Source organism: Phacochoerus africanus, chromosome 15, assembly GCF_016906955.1.
Source record: "Phacochoerus africanus isolate WHEZ1 chromosome 15, ROS_Pafr_v1, whole genome shotgun sequence".
Taxonomy (NCBI): Eukaryota; Metazoa; Chordata; class Mammalia; order Artiodactyla; family Suidae; genus Phacochoerus; species Phacochoerus africanus.
Genome location: NC_062558.1, coordinates 15,948,872 through 15,973,826, shown reverse-complemented (window position 1 = coordinate 15,973,826; position 24,955 = coordinate 15,948,872). Strand labels below are relative to the sequence as shown.

General features: G+C 35.6%; 1 protein-coding gene across 2 annotated transcripts in view; it reads right to left on the bottom strand.

Moving 5' to 3' along the window:
• Nucleotides 1–24,955, bottom strand: part of FBXO8 (F-box protein 8) — a 36,359-nt gene that overhangs the window by 7,904 nt on the left and 3,500 nt on the right. The window contains exons 2-3 of one of the 2 annotated variants that reach the window (XM_047760090.1): nucleotides 15,532–15,868; nucleotides 13,176–13,302 (exon numbers count right to left, since the gene is read on the bottom strand). In XM_047760090.1, the coding sequence (XP_047616046.1) occupies nucleotides 13,176–13,302; nucleotides 15,532–15,860 (456 nt within the window). In that variant the 5' untranslated portion in view covers nucleotides 15,861–15,868. The remainder of the gene's footprint in view (nucleotides 1–13,175; nucleotides 13,303–15,531; nucleotides 15,869–24,955) is intronic. The other variant, XM_047760091.1, reaches the window with a different exon arrangement.

The window sequence follows — 24,955 nt, the reverse complement described above, 5'->3', positions numbered from 1 at the left end:
AGGGCTATCAAAGTGAAGAGTTAAGAGATAAAACAGAAGAGGACATGGCATCAGATTATAACTATCTTCAATAAGCAAACTGCCAACCATCCAAATTCCCACCTCATCTTGTAAGCAGTAAAGAACAAAAGAAACCAAGTTTTTGAAGAATGGCACAGAGGGATCCCCAGACCATAAAGCATATCAGTTATTAATCAGGACTGGAACTCTCAGCAGTGTGTGTGTGTGTGTGTGTGTGTGTCACAAGCTGCAAGGAAATCATGAACATTAATATTAGCTTATATTAATAGTTTATAGGAGATTCCTTGTGGTATAGTAAGGAATCCATCGTTGTGACTGCAGCGCTTTGGGTCACTGATGTCAAGGGTTCAATCCCTGGTGGGGCCAAAAAATAAATAAAAATTTAAAAAGCCCCAACAGCTTCCAGAAAAAGGAAGGCTGCAGCTCATTATCATCTACACAGTTCACTTAAAAAGTGTCAGGATTCTGGATGTCCAATTTTATGGAGCATACTGACAAACTAGAACTATCTGAATAAAGGAGAGCTGGGCCTTGGCTTGTTAGAGGGTCTAGAATTCATATTCATGAGGGATATAGAGATGTCAGGTCTAAAGACGAAGCTATCTAGGACAGAGGAAAAGATCAAGACATTAAAAACAGCTGAAAAGATTAAGACTTGTGACATCTGTGGCACACAAAAAAAGGAATACACATTGTGTGTGGTTTAAGTGAAGACCTTAAGCTGACGAAAGCTATAGAACTGCTTCCCCAAATAATGCACACGGCCAGGTTTTCAGTGAGAAGTATGACAGTTTTGCTCTAGGAAAAACTTTAAATAGACTTTCAAGAGGTCCCCTCCACAGAGTCACAGGGACTTAAGTCCAAGTAGAAAGCTAAAGAATGAGCAAGGTAAGGAATCTGAGTACAGCCTACTTCTCAGAAAACTTCTACTTCTTATTAGAACATAGGAGGAGAAAAATGGTAAAATTAAAGGGCAAAAAGATATGAGAGGAGAAAATTGGAGCTGCAAGTAGAGAAGAGGAGAGCGGGGCTGGCGGAGAAAGGAGTGAAAACCTAGGGAGGTCTACCATGCACTCAGACTGGAGGACAGGATGGCAGGACTGGCTACAGACAGGTATTTGAAGAAAGTGGTTAAAGGCAAGAACACAGTGCATGATGGTTTTCTTTTTAGGGAGGATGAGCCGTCTGGAGCGAGCTGGAAAAGAAAGCTGACTTGGATCCTCTGCAAAATGGTAAAGATTTCCACCAACAGTGGTGCAGGGTATAAAGGGAAGCCTCTAGAAATAAACAAAAGGAGTGCTAAGAGGCAGTGGAAACCCAGGAGAAGTTAAGGTAAACTCATCCCATCACATGTTAAGGTTTTCTTTAATAGAACACATGTTTTCAGTGATTCAGACAAAAAAAAAAAAATCAAGCACTTCTGTAAAGCATTCTCCATGGAGTTTGTTATGCAAATGATAGCACCAAGACTTAACCCAATTAGAGTGGTAATTGGACACCACATTTATTTAGAAGGCAAACAATAATTCAAGAAAACATATGCAAATAGCTAAAACCAGTATTAAGGAATTCAGGGCAAGATGTGTTGGAGCTTGGTCACCTACATAGCCCATCTGTCCATTTTCTTACTATTGTGAGAACATCTCTTTAGACACAGCAAGTCCTGTTTTAAGATATAGCCACTTTGTTTCTTCTGTTATATAAACACCTATATTTTCTCTTCTCCTTTAATAAAGCCTATTTTTTTAATCAAATCATATTATCCAAGGTGTGGTTCAAAAGCAAAATCTACTATATAGACATATATTTTCAGAACCAGAAAAAATATATTTGGGGACAAAATGAATTCTAGTAAATTAGCTCTGCAAAGTACCAACTTTTGCTGTGAACCTAAAACCATTCTAAATAATAAAGTCTTGGTTTAAAAAAAAATGCTGACTACTGGTACTGAAAGTACTGGCAACTGGCCCAGATACTTGGCAGAAACATTGTGTAACAGTTGGTATCAATAAAAGAAATCACTAATAAAACAAAACTGACATACTAGGGAGCAGCCTTAATTTGCTTTCCTAAAGAACAACTGAGGAAAGAAATTTAGTAAAAAAAATTTGCTTTAGGTAGTCTTGTTCAAATGTGCCACTGTATAAAATGTAAAAACCCAGTACCATGGCTACTATTCAGGTAAAAAATCTGTCCTTTGAACATTACACAACAGAAGGCAAGCTGGACACTGCATTTAATTTTCTTTTTAAAAGAACATTTGAAGATTTTTAGTATAACGACCCTTAAATAATAACAGCAAATATTTCTAAAACAAAATAGTTCCATCTATGTTTCTAATTTTTGCTTCCAGAACTGATATACAGTACTCAAGTACACACTTTAATCACAGTGCAATAAACAATTGAAATGTAACATTTTCACACTACTACTAATACAAAAATAAGATGTAATATATATTATGAAAGCTTTTATTTAAAAAGTTATTTCTAAAAGAATTAGTACATCAGAGGGCAGCCCTCTACAGGTCACAGTATTCCCATTGTCTTGTTTGAAAATAGAGTAGCAGTGATTAAGATGACAGCTTTAATACTATTTTTCCTTTTTAGAGGGCTTTCAGAAAAAGAATGTACTGGGTCACTTTGCTGTACAGAAGAAATTGGCACAACATTGTAAATCAACTATAATTTTTAAAAAAGATAAAAACAGGAGTTCCTGTCATGACTCAGCGGTTAATGAATTTGAGAAGCATCCCTGAGGACTTAGGTTCGATCCCTGGCCTTTCTCAGTGGGTTGAGGATCTAGCGTTGCCTTGAGCTGTGGTATAGGTCGCAGACGTGGCTCAGTTCCTGCATCACTGTGGCCATGGCGTAGGCCAGCAGCTACAGTTCTGATGAGACTCCAAGCCTGGGAACCTCCATATGTCACCAGTATGCCCCTAAAAAGACAATAATAATAAAATTAAAAATTAAAAATTAAAAGCAAACAAAAAAACCCCTACACTCCCTCCAAAAAAAAAAAAAAAGAATTGCTAATGAAAATGTGAAATTTATTCATTTTTATTCAGTTCAGCAGCTCTCAGTTTTCCTATTTAATGAGAGAATATGCTCTATAGTTAAGGGAAAGAGATGCATGGAACCTGACTGGAATTCATCTAGAGATACGTATTCTACAGATTAAAAAAATAATCAACACCTCGCTTTTTAGCTGAAGTAAAATAAATGCAGAAGATTACTTACTGGGCAAGTTTAAGATAGGTATCTATGTTTTCATGCTGTCATTTCACTTCATTCTACCCAGGAAGTTTTGCTGTGTTCTCCCCTCTAAGTTTCCACGCCACTCTCCTGCATTCTCCTATGTACAACACTGATCTTCAGCACTACTTCAGAAATGTCACACAGTGCTTTTATTCATGGTAATTTTATTTATGGTAATTTACTAATACATATTGTAATTATTCCTAATCTAATTACTAGATTGACAAGACAGAAGCAAAAACCATGTCCAAATTTTTAGTTGTCTCCGTAGTAGAAAGATTATTTTAAGAGTAATAAGTAATGCTTTCCTCTTACAGAAGTACCCAGAAACTAGGTTCTTCACTGGAAGGTTCTACGTGACTTATAACTAAGAGAAAAGGGGGTAATAAACACTGGGAAAGAAATGTGAAGACAATGTTGATGCCAATTTGAAATCTAAGCTGCAGATTTCCATCTTGTCTCCTTCTTGGGAAGAACAGAGGGCATGTGCTGTCCATGCTTATGTGGAAAAGAGGGGAGAGGGCAATGCAGCCAACTCCCTCTGATTCAATTACTGAAACTGGTCAGAATGCCACACTTTATCTGGAGGATAAAGAAAAGTCACAAGTATGGAATATGGACCCAAGTCAGTTTATTCACGGCCCTGTTTGAACTGGCAAGGATTTCAGCTTCCAAGAACAAGTTATGGAGGGCTTTTCTTACATGAAAGTGTACAATGTGGAGGAACTGCTAAGAATAGGCACACATATGCTGTGTATTATTTGTAGCTAGAAGGTGTCAACAGGAAACTCAAATAAAGGAGAAGTACTTCAAGGAAAATCAAAAGAAAAATGGAGAATCACCTCTAATGGAGTCCAGGAAAAAATGTAGAGGGATGTAGGACTGATCTTTCTGCTTCTTTCTCACAGGAGAGACAAAGTAATGATGACAAAGTAACATGAACCTCACTATCTAAGGTTTCCAATAACAATAAAAAGCCCCTATTAATTATTCTAATAGCCCCAAAGAGAAAAAGAACCACATCTGTAGTCTAATAGACTCCAAGGAGTCACACCTCTAACTGGGGTAGACTGCTGCATGGTGAAGATGAAGTTACTTCCTAAGTGATAAATTCCTACTAATAATTAAATACTGTAATCATTATTGTAATTAATATTGACAAAATTGCTGATAGGTGTGGTAAGCGTCCAGAAAAAGCCCCATCTCCAAATTAGTGAAAGACAGAATTCTAATCAAAATATGGAGATAAAACTCTATTAGGTTTGGCTATGATAAATAACACTTCAAACTAATAATAAAGTGACACATTTGAGCACCAATGTTAGATTAGAATTCTTGCCTTATAAAAATCACACACAAATACTGTGTTTGTGATATGTGCATATATATACATATATATATATACACACACACATACATATATACATACATACATATACGGCAATTTAAATGACTGACTCTGGTAAATAAAAATTATAATTTTTTCATATTACCTAGATTCTAGAATGAACATTTACAAATATATTTTAACAGCTCTGAATCAATCTTTAAATAAACAAGATTTTTAAAAAATGGTTTTTTTGGCTGAGAATACTCTGAAAAGGAGGTTAAAATTTTTAAAGATTTTCATTTTTCAGTCTTTTGTCTTTTTAGGGCTGCACCAATGACACATTGGGGGTTCCCAGGTTAGGCGTTGAATCAGAGCTGTAGCTGCCGGCCTGTGCCACAGCCACAGCAACTTGGGATTCAAGCTGAGTCTGTGATGTACACCACAGCTCAAGGCAATGCCGGATCCTTAACCCACTGAGCAAGACCAGGGACCAAACCCGAGTCCTCGTGGATACCAGTTGGGTTCATTAACCACTGGGCCATGATGGGAACTTATTTTTTATGGCGGTCCCCATAGCATATGGAAGTTGCTGGGACAGAGACTGAATAGCTGCAGCAACTCCAGATCCTTTAACCCACTGTGCCAGGCAGGGGATAGAACTCACTCCTCTACAGCGACCCAAGCCGCTACAGTACGGGTTTTTCTTAATCTACTGTGCCACAGCAGTAACTCCAAAAAAAATATTTTTTTAAGCCCAAGTCTTAAATGGTGGTTTCACTGAGCACATGGGTATACTTCTTTGTATAATTAAAGTATCTGTTCATCCTACCACCATTTCAGCCAAGACATGTTTTAATTTGAACATAATTTTGGGCCCTGATTTACTGCTTCAAATGTCTCCAAAAAGATTAAACTAAGCAGTGCCACTGAACCAAACAGTCACTGTATATACTAAGACTGCTCATCACATGTCAGGAAATGAAATTAGAAGCAAAGTGTGTCACCAACTAAAGCTAGAAGATGTTGGTGTGACTGAAAACATTCTTCATGAAGGAGCATTACCTAGGTGTCAAATATTTACTTACTATGATCCAAAAGTTCCAGGAGATGAAGACCACCCAAGCCTAGGGCAGCCTAGGGCAGTGCCTGCCCCTGGTGGTATGGTGTGTGTAGTTGTGCCATTAGTACAAATACAAAGCTACATTTTGATGAGCACTTAGAAGCACTAACATTTAACACATATTATTTTATTTAATCTTCACAACAACACCATGATGTAGGCACTATTATTGTCCCCATTGTAGAAATGGGGAAACTAAAGCACAGAGAGTGTAAATAATTTGCCGCAGGTCAAAGTCATATGACTGGTAAGTGGAGATATTTAAGAAGTATCTGTTGAATGAATGTTCAAATCTATATGCTTAAAGCTTCCAGATGACTTTCAAGAGAACACGTAAACTTCAAGTAAGGGGAAAGAGAAAATAACAAAAAACCCTAAGTTGGACTAGTAAGTACACTGTAAATGATTCAAATTATTATAAATTATTCAAATTATTATAAAGGTCGAAGTCACATAAAAAGCAACATGTCATTCTAATGATATATTTAACTGCTAATAAGTGGTTCAGAAAGATCTTAAGACTTTGATTATAAAGAAGGCATCTCTAAAACCTTTATGATATGAAAGAAAAAAAGATATAATCTTACAGGTAAATGTACACTACAATTAGTTGGTTAAAAATTGCATTTAATGTAGTGTTTCCTTCATACTTCCACATTTCAAAGCTGCAATTCAATTGATGGATGCTGTACAGTTGAAGACATCCAATAATTGAGGAGAATCTGTCTTTTGGATTTATAGTAAAGCATTCATATTTATTTAAGTGACATCTACCATGACATTGGTAGCAGCAACTTCAAATCCAGGAAAGACATATAGGAGAGACATTAAAGCTGAGAAAGTGATGTCAAGTTTCACTGAAACTGTGGCCACATCAGACAAAGGACACTGTAGAGGTGTGAAGGTGGTCAAATAAAGTATAACAAGGAAATAAGCAAACAGATTTTTCTTTGAAACGTACTTGAAATATTAATACAATATTGCAAAGTCTCTAGTATATTCACATAAATTGGTAACAAATTCACACAAAGAAAAAAATCTTGTTCATTTCAGCATTTTACAAATTAGATTTGTAGTATGAGTACCGTGTGCTAAAATATTCTAATTTTATTCTTTCCTCTAGTTCAAAGTCCTAGATCAGTACATTGTGCACTAATTTCAGTATGCTTTTACCCCTGACAATTCACACTAAATGAGGTAGCAAATTAGTAACTTCCATAATACACTGAGGAAAACAAAAGCAAAATCCATCAGATGGTTTGACTGATTAATAAAATATGCCATATTCTAGGCCTGAATCTTTCAATTAGATACAGACTAGAAAGGGGCCCAGGAAACAGATTCTCTTTGAAGCTTCCGAAAGGTTTATACTGATCAACAAATGTCCTTCTGTGGACTGATTCTAAACCACATGCTGGAATGACTCTTGGAGACAAGGAAGGCTAAGGGAGGGTGGCCAGGATCTAGTATGGTCAGGGAGAGTGTAAAATAAAGTTGACCTAATGGACACAGGATAAAGTTGTCTTTTTAATCATAAAACCAACACATGATGAATCAGATTGAAACAGAAACATACATACATAAATACATACTCATACATACATCATGCTGTCCTCGAGAAAGTTTAATAGCCTCTAGTTTAGTATGACTTGACTAGCTGTACCAGGTTGAAGGTTATCAACTTATCTAGACAGAGGATAATATTTAGTGTCTTAGAGTCATAGTTTTGCACTTTGACTCTACTGATGATCAAAGTAAATGGACTTTGCCAATTAATGTGAGCATTTTAGCTCTCTGGGGTAAATAATTTTTTATAGAGAAGAAACTAGGGTGAGGGACTCCTCTCATTGTCAACCAGCTCTTTTTGCTCCAATTAAATTCTCATCAGCCACTTGGAGATTAAATTAATTTGCTAATGAGAATTAGCAATGTTTATTTTTACAAAAATAATTCTTATTCAGGATTACATATCAAACTTCCATGATATTGGGTAATAATGATATAATCGTGATGATGCTGCATTAGGATGTTTTGATTGCAAACAACAGGAATCTTAATTCAAAGAAAGTACAGGGATTTATTACCTTGTGTAAGAAGTCTCAGACTACTATGGCTCCAGGTTTTTTAGGTTACACAAAGCGTCATGGGTCCATTTCTCTCCTTTGGTGTGCTATTCCTGGTGCATTGTTAACACCTCATGGCTGCAAGGTGGCTGCAGGTGCTCCTGTCACTACACCCTCATATACCAATGTCCAGAAGTGTGCATGTGCATAGATAGTACTTTTTCTCCACAGTGTCTCTTCTGATCTCATAGGTAAGAACTGGATTACACGGATGTCATGGAAGGCAAAGGGAATGGAAGTAACTTGGTTATCTTAGGATAACCTATATTTAACTTTTGAGGAATGGAGCCAGCTTCTCCATTAAGATTATTTATCTAGTGAGGAGTCTAAGTGATGGGATTTAAACCCTGCCCATGTAGAGTTACTGTAATTACTTTTTTTGGGCTGCATCCATGGCATACAGAAGTTCCAGCATCAGGGATCGAACCCACACCATGGCAGCAACCTGAGCCATAGAAGTGACAATGCTGGATCCTTAACCCACTGGGCCATCAGAGAGTCCCTGTGGGTTCTTTTTTTAAAAATAACTTTCACAACAGAATACAGAATATAGCTGAACAGACATCTCCTGAGTTCCATCTATATCCCTTTATTTTTCCACACAGTGGAAACTATTTCCTTCTGATAATTAGGTTTACTCACTTCAACTGCAGTTGAATTATCTACCATCATATCTTTTTTAAATAAAAGGTTGGCTCGTTGGCTCAGTAGCAGGAGGACCTAAAATGGCAAGAAGGTAGTCTCCACAAGCAATCTGAGTTGTGCCTCTGGTGTCAGTATTTCTGCCTTGGATATCAAGGCCTTTAAACCAGCAGAGCCCCAAATTTAAGGGAAGCAGAATCACAAATTTTTCAAGTGGCTCACTAGAGAAAATAGTGGTTCTCTGTTCTTTCAAGCCAAAATCATCCAGAAGGAACATGCAGGGGACATGGGTACTGTAGGTAGCAGATCATAAAGGTGGTGCTTAGTGGAGCAGCAGGGTGAAAAGCAGTGAGGACCCAAGCATTCCTTGATTATGTCTGAGTTTAAACATTAGCTAAGAGCTTAGGAGTTTTCTTTCTTTATGCTACGAGGCACTGTTCAAGGTATGTCCATCTTACTGTTAACCTAGCTCAGGCTCTACTGCCTATATCTTACATTTATTTCTGGGACTCATCCACTTTCAGCAGAAAGATGAAGTCAAATTTCTAGCCCTGTAGAACTAAGGATAAAACCTCAAAGGCAGTAAATTTGCCAAACTGAAAGCCATCTTTAGTAGCCTGTCATCCTTCCCCTGGGAACACCTCTGTGTTGCAGGAGATTTAGGAGAGTTAGTATAGAGAACAAGATTCCAAGGATGCCATGATGAATGATCTGTTCCAAGTTATCTGACTTGGACACTTAATCAATGTCTACAGGTAGTTATAGGAATACAATATTGCTGGTTTGTCATCCTGCACTTATTTCCCAAACAAGCATTTTCCTTAACATGTTAGACTACAATCAAAATATAGAACATGAATAAAGCTCTTATTTGTCAAGACTCAATTTTTCAGTTTTACTTTTTTTTCTTGGTAATACTATCAGACCAAAGGAAAGAAAATTTTGAATTACAGATCCATAAATCAACAGGAAAGAAGATTATAGGTAAAATAAACATCAGACAGTTGTCAGTGAACAAGAGGATATTTCAATCACTAAATCTAGGTGCTTATACATTTCCAACTAAAACATATGCTCAGGTCAAATCTAAAATGCTTCTCATAATAGAGTCTATCACAGATAAATCTAATAAAATTGTATGCACGTTGGTCTTTCTGTCTGAACATAGGAAAAATGTGCTAACATAGTTTAAAAGAAAGACTTCTTTCACCTGACCCCAATGAAGATGTTATAAATTTTGTATTTATTTATACAAACAAAAATAAACCTACGATATATTAAAGGTAAACCATATTCGTTACCAATTTCAGGCTCTAGATTTAAAAATAACTATATCAAGAAAACATTCAATACTAAGTGAAGCACTGGCTTACTGGTTGATAAGCAAAATTATTATTATACTGCTGTGGAATAAAATCACACACGTAACTTGTACATGCAGGGGAAATACAGCCTAGTGTAAACAGATGGTTTTTTAGCACATTCCTTTACCAGAATGTGGTTACCTGCCACAAAGTACACAAGCTCATGCACAAGATCAAGACTTTACACACAGCTGAGATCACAATGTCATGCATACAACAGCAGCGTGCTAGATAATCGTACCACAAACTGTGCAGAAGTTCTCCCCCACCCCATGAGCCACTGCCAGCAGCTGCTGTGGAGTTTGGTTACCCATATCCGTGAAATGAACGATGTCCTTTGGAGAATCTTGTTCCCTGTGGCTGTAAGTATTCTTATTTTTATAATATCTTAATGATGCTTGCTATCAAAATGTTTAAGTACAGAACTAGAAATTATGGAAAAGTAGACTTGTTACAATACTGAACAATTATATACATCTTATCTCAGGTACTTACAATAAACACCACTTACATTTAAACATATCATCAAAAGTAATTTACTTCTCAGGCTTATATGAACCCAAAATAATACATCTGATGACAGTGCTCCAGTGAGGGGGGAAAAAAAAAATCAACCTTCAAAAAGTACTTCCTTATTTCTGGCACTAAAAAATCACGGCAAGAGTCATTCTAAGTCCTGGCTGAAGTATGACTCATATAGGTAAGTTTTGTTAAAAAAAAAAATCTATTGGAAACTCTTTCAATAACATTTGACTGGATAAACAACCAAACTGACATGGGTTATTAGTCAACGAAAGTAAGTGTGGAATAGTTATTAAAATACTCATTTCCCTGCACCTGCAAGAATATGTCAATGTCCTTCTACCCCTATTTATGTCCTAAGTGTATTCTGGTAAAGAGAGAATTCTATTTTGCTTTTAGGCAACACCTGCTTGCTGAGTTACCGATGTTCATAAAAACATAGAAGCAGAATTTTGGAACCAAAAGCAACTTTGAATGGTTCAGTTCCATGCTTCCTGGCAGCAGTATGTGCCCCTTTTAGAACATTAAATTCAATACTTCTGGAATGCTCCAGAGTATCTTTGAATCAGGCCAGGGAGTAAAAAAAAAGGAAATACAGCCAACTCTCAATAACAATGGGAGATAGGATGGATAAGTGGAAATCTGAAGATCTAAAAATCTTACTTTAATTAGTTAATTGAACCTCCTCTTTAAGCAAACATTTGACTTAAAAATTTTTTTAAAGTTTTTGTTAAATAAAAAGAGGACTTTAATTTTGCCTCTTATCTCTGCCCCGCCTCCAAACACTTTAGAGGAGGTATAACAAGAACTCTATAGTCTGATATATGCAGCTGCAAAGATGGAAAGATATTTTGACATCTAGCTTTTCCAATTTAGATATATAAAACTATCCACATCATATTCTAGCATATAAGGGCCTATTTATAGTTTCATCTTTGCATGAAAAGGATGCTTTATAATTTGTTTAAAAATTGGTACTCCTTTAGCAAGGAATGACTACTTACCATAATCAATATGAACAGTTACATCCAACTTTTCTGACTTTGAAAATCTACAACTCAGTACTTACCAAGTTACATTTTTCCTTAGAATGTAACATTTGCAAGTGATATGAATTGAAGATGACAGTTTTATTCAACTTGGTATAATTCATGACTGGAGCCAGTATGCCTTGATAAATTGGTCATAATAAGACAGGGCTTGTAACAGCTGCCTTTCCTGATTCTTGCATATCTAGAGTAAAACACTATACTACTCTGCCTCCGTTCTTCTCCAGTAATCATCAATTACCTCAAGATACCAATACAACATTTCTAATCATAACGCTAGTCACATGAACTGTTTTAATTAGCAACTTCAATATTATATTGGTTTCAAGTGTATAATTTGGACTTTGCTTATAAATCATTCTACTTTCATCAGTCTTCTGTTCATGGAAAGTAAAAACTGGTGAAAGAAGAGAATAAATATAACATATTTGCTTTATAACATATATACCTTGTTGTATTTGTGGGGCTATAACTTAACTGATAATGTAAATGTATTAGTAAACTTTTGTAACGGTGTTATATTTTTATTCCTGCACAAGAAAAATTTAACAAAGAAATCATATATAACAAGCAAAAGTCAATTTAATTTCAAAATGTCATTTGTATTATTGTACGCTTAAGTATTAAAGTAATTAAGAGTCCTTAATACCTCCACGACAAATGAAAAAAGTTGGTTTTTGGATATTAGGTAGTTTAAAATAATTGCTAGTTAAGTTTTTCCAAAGAAAATAACCCACCCAGAAGTAGTAGTAGTTCTGAGTGTTACAAATTTCTATTCCATTTCTAAGAGTAAGTCTAGTAGATACTTAAATATTTCTGAAAACCTGAGCCTTTTCAGAATATATTAAAATAAGAACAGGGGTCGGGGGGGGGAGTAAATGAAAGAAATGTCTTCACATTTTGATCACTCTTACATATATTAAGAAATAATAATTAATTTTAAGCAGTTCTTTCTCCATTTCCCACTCTATCTTTTCTCTACTTGTGTTTGCTGTCTTTAAGAAAGAGTTAAATAATTAAAATAAAATTATTCTTTTGTTTGTTTGTTTGCTTTTTAGGGCCATACCCATGGCATATGGAAGTTCCCAGGCTCAGGGTCAAATTGGAGCTGCGGCTGCCAGCCTGCACCACAGCAACGTAGAATCCTCAACCCACTGAGGGAGGCCAGGGGTTGAATCCACATCCTCATAGATACTAGGTGGGTTCTTAACCCACTGAGCCACAAAAGGAACTCCAAAATTGTTCAATTTTATAAAAGAATCTATAAGCTGTTTCTATGTCATCATAGAATTTAACAATCTTAAAGGCATTATTTAAAAACATTTTGATGTGTTACAAAGAAAAATGCCCTTTGTGGCTATCTCCGATAAACATAGGATTGTTACTAAATAGAAATGATAAAATGAATAAAATGTTGCAGATGAGTTTGATGAATGTCTTTTGCTCTCTTGACTTATAATGCAATGTATCTCAATCAGTTCTGGTAGAAGGCTGTGTATATGTCTTGGGAGCTGCCATGCAGTGAGCAGGTAGCAAGATTAGAACATGGCACAGCAAGATAGAAAGGACGGACTAAGTCATATAGCATAACTTCAATACTGGGCTTCGCACTGACTGAAAGGTCATGTTCAGTGACTTGTTACTATACTTGCAAGTTTATTCTATTGGAAGATAATCCATATAAAGTTCATCGCAGCAAGATAATCATAAAGTTCAACAGATACAAACATTCAAGTTCTTCACTTACCTCATCTGGGTTGGCATTAAAGGTGAGGCTGCCTTCATCCAACTGCATGTACAGTTTTCTAAAAGAAAATCCTAGAGGTGGGTTCTTATTGTATATGGAACAGTGACCCCAAGTGGATTTACACAATCTGTAAGCAAGATAAAATCAGAGGAGGAAACATGACCATGATGAATTCCTAAATTAAACATGTATACACATGATAAAATTGTGATATGAAATGATGTAAAATTGGAGTTTTACGGCTCTAAAATTTGAAAGGTTAAATTTATACTTGTTTTATTTGTTTACTAGAGTAGGATAGACAAATGCCTTCAACTTAGAAATTTTGACAGCAGTTAATAAATGTGGGTTACAAAGATTAATAATATTCATGATACTATCTGAAGGTAAACAGAACGATTATTATAGCTAACATTTATCAAGTGCTTACTAGATGCCAGGTATTATTTAAAGCATTTTCATAGTATTAACTTGCTTAATCCTAACAACAATCCCATGTTGTTGGTGCTACAGATAAAGAAACACAGACACCATAAAAGAGCTGCCCAGGGTCATACAGCTAATTTGTGTAGAGGCAGGATTTGAATCCATGGACCTTACTCCTGAGCTTGAAATCTTAACCAAGAGGCTAAAAAGGATTAAGAACTATGTGCTCTGTTTCGAAAGAAAACCGAATAGGGTGGTGGATGGGGAGACTGCTGGGCAGAGGGAAAAACTGTAATGCTATAATTTCAATACTTACATCAAAAGTTGTGATGTTAAGCTTAGCTGTTTTTTTTTGTTTTTTTTTTTTTAAAGATACTGCTTCAAAACACTGGTTCTTTACTGTCACATGATTGTTCATAAAATCTGTAATACTTAAAATGCTAATGGTTCATACCTTAAAATGCACTATTTCTACACACTGGGATACTTGTTTCCAACTCTGTGCAGAGGCACTAGCTTCTGGTTCTTATTTGAAAGTTAATGTGCTATCTTATTATAACGGCTAGAAATTCTAGATGTATATCACGGTTTCACTTTCTGATATTCAATATTGATTTTTGGCTCAAACTTCCTTTTCTCCACACACACACACGTACAATTTAAAGCAAAACAAGAAAGTTATTGTCTCAGCATGCAACATCAAAATTTGTGAGGATCATGGGTCAAATACATGGGAATATCTTTTAAATCATTAATTTATGTCCCTCCCTTATTTTTACCAACCAAATGAAATCACTGATTTTAAAATGAGTTTAGTAACTTGTTCAGAAAATTATCAGTATTTTAATAGTCTATTTCCATAGTTTCTGACTGTTATTACTAAGCTATTGAAAGCAACAGAACCTCTCAATATCTGAATTTTTACAAACTAAGCCAGCCTTTAATTTATCACTAAGAAAAAAAAATCCAAGTGTCACAGATACAGGCACAATTATATGGTAAACAATAAAGGAAGTATTTCTTTCAAGTGAACAATCCAGATTTAAATCCCAAATGAATACTACATTCTGTCTGAATTCAGAGAAGCATAGAAATAAACCTTTTTTCAAAGTTCAAATACAGGATCACAAATTAAGTTTGATAGGAGTAATAAAATGTAGAAAAAAGATTACAAAATAAAAGTGAGCCAGTTTTAAAGTACTTTTTTCCTTCTTATAATAAAAAATTAAAAATTAATAATTATATTTTAAATATTACTAATAGAATTTCCTTTCACTTCCACAGTATCTTCATTATAACAAGGGAAAAATAACAAGACGATATTGATGATTTTTTAATCTATTTAGAGGTTGAGAAATTGACTATATAATTAATACCGTAATTTTGTAGCATCAGGAAGCCTGAGTTAAAAATGTCATTACTGGTAATACATTTTTACTATAGTTTGGCTATTTAGATAACTGATTCTCTCCATAGATTTTCATTGAGGAATTGTTTAAGGTGTCAAAAAAACCTGTTTTTAGACATGTTTTATACTGTTCAGAGTCTCATTTTAAAATAATGAGACAAATAAACTTTAGTAAAGAATGCTAGAAAACTCAAGATTCAATGATTCTTTCATTTTCATGACTCTACGATGTTATTAAGGAGTATACCTAGGTTCCATAGATTCTATTGGCACCAAACGTTCTTTGAGTTATAGCTTAAATTTAAACTGGTGTAACAGCTGCTAAAATTTCTACAATCTACTCTCACTTCAGCAAGATTATCTCCTTGCCTACTGCATTGATGAAATAGTTATTAGAAAAAAAATATAAAAAGTAGATGAAATTTTCTCCAGTTGAAGTTTATGCTAACAAGTAGCACCAAAACAAACAAACAAAAATTCTCTTTAGAGATATCTGACTCAGACATGGTGGGTTGAACTTACCCTTGCCAGAGAAGTTCATCATTCGCCAGGTCCTGCCAAACACAGGAAGCTAAGCAGAGGTCGGTCGCATTCAGGTAGGACAAGATGGTAAAGCTCAGCTCAGGAGGCAACATTTCCAAATTAATGAAGCCTTCCTGTTCTTTAGATTTCCTCGTCTTCAAAAGATGATATATATCAATGCCTCCTTGGACTTGTTTACGATGACTGGTGTTAGAAATGCTGCTGGCCGCCATCCTCCTGCTCTGCTCTCTGCTGAGGTAACCTTGCTCACTGTAGCCTTCCTGCTGTAGCTGCTGGTTTCTGACCACTCTCCACAGCCCCTGACCCATCTGCAAGCCTGGGAGAAGGCCAGAATGCAGTAAGAAGGCTACGTTTAAAAAGTAATCCACCTTTCCCTGCAGTGTAACAAGTCCGACGTGAAGTATTCATTTATCAGAATTAACATCCCTCATTAAAGCATATTAAATGGAGTAGCAAATTGCAAAGACTACTTGGCAAGTCTTAAGTACAAAACTCGGATGGAGAAAAATTTGGTTTGATTATCACCTTTATCTCAGTTTGCTAAGCACTTTTAAAGTCCACAAGTGACATAATCATTTTTCACAGGGTAAGATTTAAAAGTTACTGACGTCCTAAAGATTCTTACAAATTATAATTATGTGGACTTATGGGCCAGTATTAAATACAACTCTGATCAGAGCACAGGGCTTCACTTAAAAGGCCTCTACACGCTGCTTTTTATCACAACTCAGGCTAAGCTAAGCTAGCCCCTTTTAACCAAATTCCCAGATGCATAACATCTGTGAAACAGGCTTTGCATTTAATTCTTGCCAGCCTGCGCTTAAGTTGTAGGCTGTAATAAAATGTAACATAGGCCCTGAAGTCTAATTCAGAAACCTTATAAATTAGACACCTAGAACTCCATGATAAAGAGCTCAGTAATGACTATTTGGCTCTGTTGCTGCTTTAAATAAAAATCAATTTAGACTAACTTTCCAGTTCTTCTCCACATAGTCCAAGGGACCCCTCAGAGGTACCTGGGCCAAGGCAGGGAAGGAGAGGTGTGCTCCAGCCTCTTCCACTTCCACTTGGCCTCCAAGCAGAGCAGCTCTTGCAAATATTGGACTTCCTCATATACAAATACTTAGAAAACTACAGGCCTAGACTTCCTGTTTGATCTTGACTTTGAAAAATAAGTAATTTTTTGGTGGCAAATTGAGAAAAATGAAATCAGGATCTATTAACTAATACAAACACGTATTTTCATGACCTCTTTTCCAAACAAAACATTCTTGTTTTAAAAATGCAAATCGACTACTAATACATGTATGTTTTAAAAATTTGGAGGAAAAAGCTGATTTTCATTTAAAATCTAAATTTCTTTTTTATTTTTTTAGGGCCACACCCATGGCATATGGAGGTTCCCAGGCTAAAGGTTGAATCGGAGCTGCAGCTGCGGGCCTACTCCACAGCCACAGCGACCCCAGATCCAAGCTGTGTCTGCAACCTACACCACAGCTCATGGCAACACTGGACCTTAACCCACTGAGCAAGGCCTGGGATCAAACCTGCATCCTCATGGTTACTAATTGGGTTCATTACTGCTGAGTCACAACGGGAAGGAACTCCTGGAATCTAAATTTCATAGCATGACAATCTTAAAATGATTTTGTTCTAATTGTTTACAATACGGAGTAACCATTAAAAATAATGCAACCCCTTCCCAAATCCACTGATGACCAGAAATTCTGAAAATTATTAGGAATAATTTGAAAATTGAGTGGAATTTCAAAAACTATCAAGGATAATTTCTTAAATATTTAAAAAGTCATGTATATTTATGGAATTATTATCATTTGGATAACGGTTATTTTAACAGGCTACTTGTTGATCAGACAGAAAAAAAACAGTCCAATTTTTCACTCTTCCTCCTTAATGTGAACTGCTTGGAAACCCAAAAGCTTAAACTATAAAGGGATGGAGGCTGGTATACAGAGAGAAAGACACATTAATAATTTTTAAGTGTGGGGAAATTTGTTTTTGCAAAGAAACCACAAAAAGTAGTAACTTTTCTTCTCTACGACACATATACCAATGATGGTGGCAGTTCTTGAAGCAGTGGTTAAGCTGTAGTAATTAAATTCTTATTTTCTATTAGAATGATTGAAATCCCAAACTGACAACCAAATCCTAGCAAGGATGTGGGAATTCAAAATGGTAGAGTCATGGAGTTCCCACTGTGGCTCAGCAGTTAATGAACCCGACTAGCATCCATGAGGACATGGGTTAGATCCCAGGCCCCACTCAGTGGGTTAAGGATCCAACGTTGCCATGAGCTGTGGTGTAGGTCGCAGATGTGGCTCAGATCTCACATTGCTGTGGCTGTGGCATAGGCTGGTGCCTACAGAACTTCCGTATGTTGAGGGTATGGCCCTAAAAAGACAAAAAAAAAAAGAAAAGAAAAAAGGCAGTCACTTTGGAAGACAGTTTGACAGTTTCTTACAAAAAAATGAACATGCTTTTACCATATGGTCCAGCATTCACGCTCCCTGATATCTATCCAAGTAAGTTGAAAACTTATGTCCACACAATATGTGTACATGAACCTGCAGCTTTAGTCACAATTAGCAAAACCCCTAATTAACCAAGTTGTCCTTTAGTAGATGAATGGATAAATTTATTGTGGTTCATCCAGACAGTGGAGTATTTAGTGCTAAAAAGAAACGAGCTACAAATTCCCTGGTGACTCAGCAGGTTAAGAATCCAACATTGTCACTGCTGTAGCTCTGGTTGCAGCCATGGCCAGGGTTCGATCCCTGGCCCTGGAACTTATGCATGTCACAGATGTGGCGAAAGAGATAGAGAGGGAAGGAAGGAAAGAAGGAAGGAAGGAGGGAAGGATAGAATAGAAAGAAGAAACAAGCCATGAAAATATATGGAAGAAACTTAAATGCCCATTACCAGGTGAAAGAAGCTGATCTGGGAGTTCCCGTCGTGGCGCAGTGGTTAACGAATCCGACTAGGAACCATGAGGTTGCGGGTTCGGTCCCTGCCCTTGCTCAGTGGGTTAACGATCTGGCGTTGCCGTGAGCTGTGGTGTAGGTTGCAGACGCGGCTCGGATCCCGCGTTGCTGTGGCTCTGGCGTAGGCCGGTGGCTACAGCTCCGGTTCAACCCCTAGCCTGGGAACCTCCATATGCCGCGGGAGTGGCCCAAGAAATAGCAATAGCAACAACAACAACAACAACAACAACAAAAAGAAGCTGATCTGAATGTGACACAAATTATGACATTCTAGAAAAGGCAAAACTACAGAATTAAAATGATTAACAGAAAAAACCAGAATATCAACAAAAAATTATAAGGAGTTTAAAATTAAGTTTCCTTAATGTTTAAATATGCCATGTCATATTACAACATTATAACACACATATAACATTTTAAGACCAAGTTTTCAAAATGTTTATCATGGCTATTCCTGTTTGTCTTAGCAAGAAAATATCTAGAAATTTAATTAATTGCTAAGTTCATCCAGATTTTCTTTTTGTGTTTGTACCACTAAAGGTAAGTAATCAAATGTCAACTATGAAACCTGAAGTCTCAAGATACGACATTTAATATTAATTTGTATGTACTTTCCCTACAACATCTTTCTAGCAGCATATGGTTTGGCAGCTGTTGTTACCCTCAGGGATGTTGCTAGGGAACACAGAATCAGGGTGATTTCCCTAGGCTCTGGACTTTAATGAGGATCACTTAAATAGAGCACTGGATAAAGTAATTCAGAAAGCATCTAGCAGGTAGAAAGAGGTAAAAACAGCAGCTGGTTCTTGGCATTGGAAAAAAAAAATTGATGGGGAGGGTGGAGGTTTGAGGTTCACATACACATGATACAAAGAAAACTGCATTTTCTATTCTTCTACTGCTAAATAATATTGCAAATTGCCCTTGTGGGATTTCTTTTTTCCCTTTAAAGCAGTTCTTGATATGGGGGGGGGGGGGCAGAACACACAAATCACTTGAGAAGGATTGATATCATAAATTTATCCTCTGGAGAAAGGAAAGAGTTTCAGTGTTCCACCCCACTCCCAAATTTTCCTTAAGATGAAGGAAGTGGAATGTGTGTGGAACTGTCAGAAAACTGGTAAAACTCTCAAAAGGACAGGAGATCCATTGCAGAAGTTGTGAAGCAAGTCAAGGAGAGAGCATAGTGTTGCGGACTCTGAAGCTGAACAGACTTCAAATCCTGACACCACTGGTCAGCACTTACAGGACCTTAGGGGATTTTCTTGAATACTCTTAAGCTTTGGTTTCTTCATATTTAAGGTGATAATTTGCATATAATATAATGATAACATATAGCTCAAAATACATATATATGATTTATGAGATAACTTTGCATAAGTTTACTCCACAGCTAATAATAAAATGTTACCTAGTTTGTTTTGATAAAAACTTATTTTCATACATTGAAAATGATGAGCACTTATGAACTGTAATTCAATAAAATAAGTTAAAAAAAAGAATTTGTGAGTGAGTCTACACTGATGATCAATAAATACATAAATAGGAGTTCCTGTCGTGGTGCAGTGGAAACGAATCCGACTAGGAACCATGAGGTTGCGGGTTCAATCCCTGGCCTCGCATCCGTGTTGCTGTGGCTGTGGCGTAGGCAGGAGGCTACAGCTCCAATTAGACCCCTAGCCTGGGAACCTCCATATGCTGTGGATGCGGCCCTAAAAATAGAAAAAGACAAAATAAATAAATAAATACACACATACATAAATAAAGAAGAAAGGAAAGCTCTTCCTTACGGTAAACTTTCAAATAATGAGTGAGAAAAATTGTCATTTTACAGTTCTCATAGAAAAAATAATTCAGGCAAGAATTATCCCTGGGTGCCGAATCTGGAGTTTGATAAAGAATGGAAGATTTACAGTGTATCAAATTATCTCCCCACATATATTAGTCATTAATTACAAAAAGAAATTAAGAGATTAGACAGTATTTAACCAAATGTCCAAACTTAACATCATGTGCCTCCAGACATGATACTCTGAGAAGGACATAACAGTTTTACAGTGTTCCAGCCAAAAGTATATAACCTGAATCTAACCATGTGGAATATCAGAGAAACTCAAAAAAGAGTATATAAATGATAATTTCTTTCTTCAAAACTGCCAGTGCCATGAAGGGGATCATTTCAGATTAAAGGAGATGGAAAAACATGACATCTAAATGCTATGTGTAGACTGGATCTTATACTGAAAAAATAAGCTATGCAGGACATTATTGGGATAACTGAAAAACTAGACACATGGGCTGAAGATCAGTTTAAAATACTGTATCAATGTTAACTTCTCTGAATTTAGTAACTATACAGTGGCTTTGTCAGAGTATATTCTTGTTCTTAGGAAAAACACTGAATTAAGGCATAACGTAAACAACTAGTCTCAAATTGTTCAGAAAAACTATCTCCAGACAGAATGATGAAGCAGTGTTGGAAAATGTTTAAAATTGGTGGATCTGGGTAAATGGAATGGATCAGTTATTTTTATTAACTTTTGTAACCTTTCTGTAAACATAAATCTCCCATTAGAGGAATTTAAACATATGAATTTGGAACTGTTTGAGTTTGATGTGCACTAAATTTAAGAATTACTGCTAATTACACTCATTACGAATTAATATCATACAGACTGAAAACCATCACTAAGAAGATAAATGCTCGTATTACTGTTTAAGAGTAGTAGGAGACCCCTGTGAAGGCAAACATCAAAATAGTAATGGTTATTTTTGTCATTTTTGATAGAAATTTTTATTTTAAAGGGTAGGATTTTATTTTTAAAGTAGGAGGAAAATACCCCCTCAACTTTCTGTGTGCAGATTTAAGGCCTGGGATTCCTGGATGTGTTCCCTCCTTTTGTACGTAGCCTTATGCACACAATACTTTTTACATAATATTTAATAACATATTAAACAAAAATATTGTTTTTGTGCTACAAACCATAGTTTATTTAATACTCTATGCCAAACACTGCTAAAAATTTAATATCTCATTTTAATCCTCAACAACCTTAATAGGTACATATTACAGCTGAAGAAATATCGAATTCGTAATGAGTGTAATTAGCAGTAATTCTTAAATTTAGTGCACATCAAACTCAAACAGTTAGGCAACTTTGCCCAAGACCTCAGAGCTGGCAAAAGGAAAATTTAGGTCCTTTTGAGTTGAAAGATTTTATTCTTAACCACCAAACCTTATGCCCAGAACTGTCAGAATCCACGATGGCAAAGGCAATGATGTTTCTTCATCACTAGCTCTCACCTCTTTTACCTCGGTCACTGCTTATTATTTCCACTGTTGCGCCCAGCTGCATCTTTTCCTTCAGACTACTGTCCTGCGGAAAGCACATCGGCTTTGATGGGAAGAAGATCTGGTTCAAACTCCAACATGGAATTTGATTAGCAGTATGTGGTCCTCATTTTTCTCATCAGAAGCACAGTGAATGATTCTTATCCCTTGGGACTTAGGGGGGTTAGGCGAAGCTAACCAAAGGTAATTTACCATAACAGGTATTTTATAGTCACCATAAATCATTTAGCCTCTTTTAAATGATTTCTCTTATTTTGGTTCTCCCATTTCAGAGGACACCTGATTATTCCGATTTAATTATCTGAGTAGTTACAATCCTGGGTCTAAATTTCACTAATTTAGGATCTGTGAATTTGGAGACACCATTTACCTTTGCTAGGAGAAAAAAAAAAATTAACTAGTAAATATATCAGTGATAACAGAGATATCTTCTTGGCAGTTCAGTAAGACCATCCTCTTTAATCAATATCGATTTGTTTCTAGAAATGAAAACTGTAAGACTCCATGGGAAGACTCAATATCATAAAATAAATCATGTAATAAGTAAGAACTTTCCGCTGAAGACCTATAACATCTTCACGTCCCCAGGAACTTGAATTATAAAGAGCTTCATGGAGACCATGTTTTTCTTAGATCTTTGAAATCAATAATTGTCGAGGTCTGTATTTTTAAGCATATTTCTTGATTTTAGATTTAAAGAAATCCAACTAATTATTAAAATTTTCTGATCTCTGAATCACCTCTGACTTTGTGGAATGAATGTACTATACAGACCAAAAGAAGACAAGATCAAGGAACACAGATCCTTAAAGATGCAAATCCTATAAAAACGTTTTGACTATTTACTAGGATATATCAATAACTGAGTAAAAGTGTAAATGCAAAAGGATTGATGGACTTGGCCTAATAAAAAAAACCCAGCATAAATGCAAAACACATTAAAGAAAACCGGTTTAATTACTCATTAAAAATTAAAGTACATAAACTAATGTGCTTTAATTTATTTTATAATATTTCTAATTTGTGGAAGTAATGGTCTAATTTGTTAAAAATATTTTAAAAATCAGTCAAGTTGTTTAAATATCCTCACTACTTGTGTATTCCTGTTTCTATTAAAATAACAGACATTAATAATAGTACTTTTATTACATATTGACCAAACAACTTAGAAGAGCCTGTTTTTGGGAAAAAAAAAAACAAAACCTAAGAATTTAGGCCTTTTGGTTTGTAAAAGTAATACTTAGATTTATCATGTTGCGATTAGAGACTGCAGGCTACATCATGTTTGCTTGAGAGATATGTGTAAGTATCCTTGACACTGCTACTCTGCAGGGTGAATTTAAAGTTGGCGTTCCTAAAATAAAATTATATTCCACTGTTCAAGGACAATTATAAGTGAATTATTCATGTAATGTTTAAAAAAATAAAGTTTGAATTCCAACTATGCCATATATGCTGTGTGGCCTTAGATATTTCAGATGAGGTTTCTCATCTTTGGTTTCCTATAAAAACAGGGAAATAACTCCTACCTATCTTATAGGACTGCTATGAGCCTTAACTGAGATAACATATGCAAAAGCATCTTTTAATTAGTAAAGCAGTCTGTAAATCCTGACTTTCTTTTTTCTAATGAAATGGCTGTACTTTTCTGACATGATTTTATATGCAGTTTTCTCAATTTTTAAAAAAGAGACACAGTTGGAGCCCAAATGAACCTGTTGCAACAGGCACTTCACTGAGAAGGCAATATAGATTAGATTAATTACCAAGCACTCTGTCAAGTTTATTATTAACGTTTATGAGAATATTTTTCTATTTACTTCCAGTAGATGGCTACATTTCTTAAAGAGATGGTATTTGACTGTATTGGTAATGTCTTGTTCTCTTTTCAAAAGATATTTCCATAAAAGAATGAGGCCACTTTATTAACAGCTGTTGGTATATCTATTACAAAATTATCTGTAAAATAAGCAGTTTTAATCAAAAGATGCCTACGTAACAAGTTAAACCCCAAATAAAGTACTATTCTAAAAGAATATACTGCACCACGACTTTTGAGTAATTCTATGGCACTAAGCATTCAAATAGCACATGCTGTGGAAACAAGATGTGTAATAAAGAATGGTTTATACATCAGTTAGGTGGATGGATAACTCGCAGTGGAAGCTGGGAAGAATACAAAGGAGTCTGGAGGTCTCAAAAAAGCATTCTGCTTTAAATATTCCATAAAGTCTTTTCCTGAGCAAGCAGTGTTAAATCACTGGTTTGTGACAAGTGACACGAATGGGCTATTTTAAATATTTATTATAAATTGTTAGTTTTCTTCAATATTTAAGAGTCTAAATTGTGGAAATTTCCTATCTCAGATAAAGATCTAAAATGTGTACCACGAGTTATCAATGAAATGCAAATTCTATTAAGACTTAGAGATGGGGAAATTCACTCATTTATTATATCTTCTTAGAAATTTTCAATTTTTTTCCAACTAGAAAGTAACAACTAGATTTTTAGTTACTTTATGTTTTAAAAATCTTTTAAGTGTTATCATGTGACATTACTCAGTGGTGTAAGAACACGGGAGATTCTGTGAGAAAATACTTTCCATATTTATAATCAAATTGGCAGCCCAGCATTTATTTCTCTACTTCCAAACGAACAGACCACCAAGGTAGTTTATAACAGATTGTGGGGTGGGGGGGAAGAAAAGAAAAAAAAACTTGATAACCAATCACACTTCTAACATTGAAAGGCAACAATTGTAGAGAAATGAAGGAAGGGTAAGTCCACAAGGAGGTCTTTCTAAGGAGAAAAGGGAAATAGCTAAGTACTAAGAGGTCACAGGGTACATTAAACACATAAAAAAAAAACCACACTCATTAAATTTAAAGATCTGGTCCTGCAAGAGCAGTTTTTGTTACTAAAAGGCATACCATTTCTAGGGTTTTTTTTTTTTTAATTCAAAAAGATTTACAATATTTCTTTGTTTTCTGAAAGTATTTTTCCTGATCTTTAATTTGATTCTATAATGAGTGTTACCAAATGGCATTGA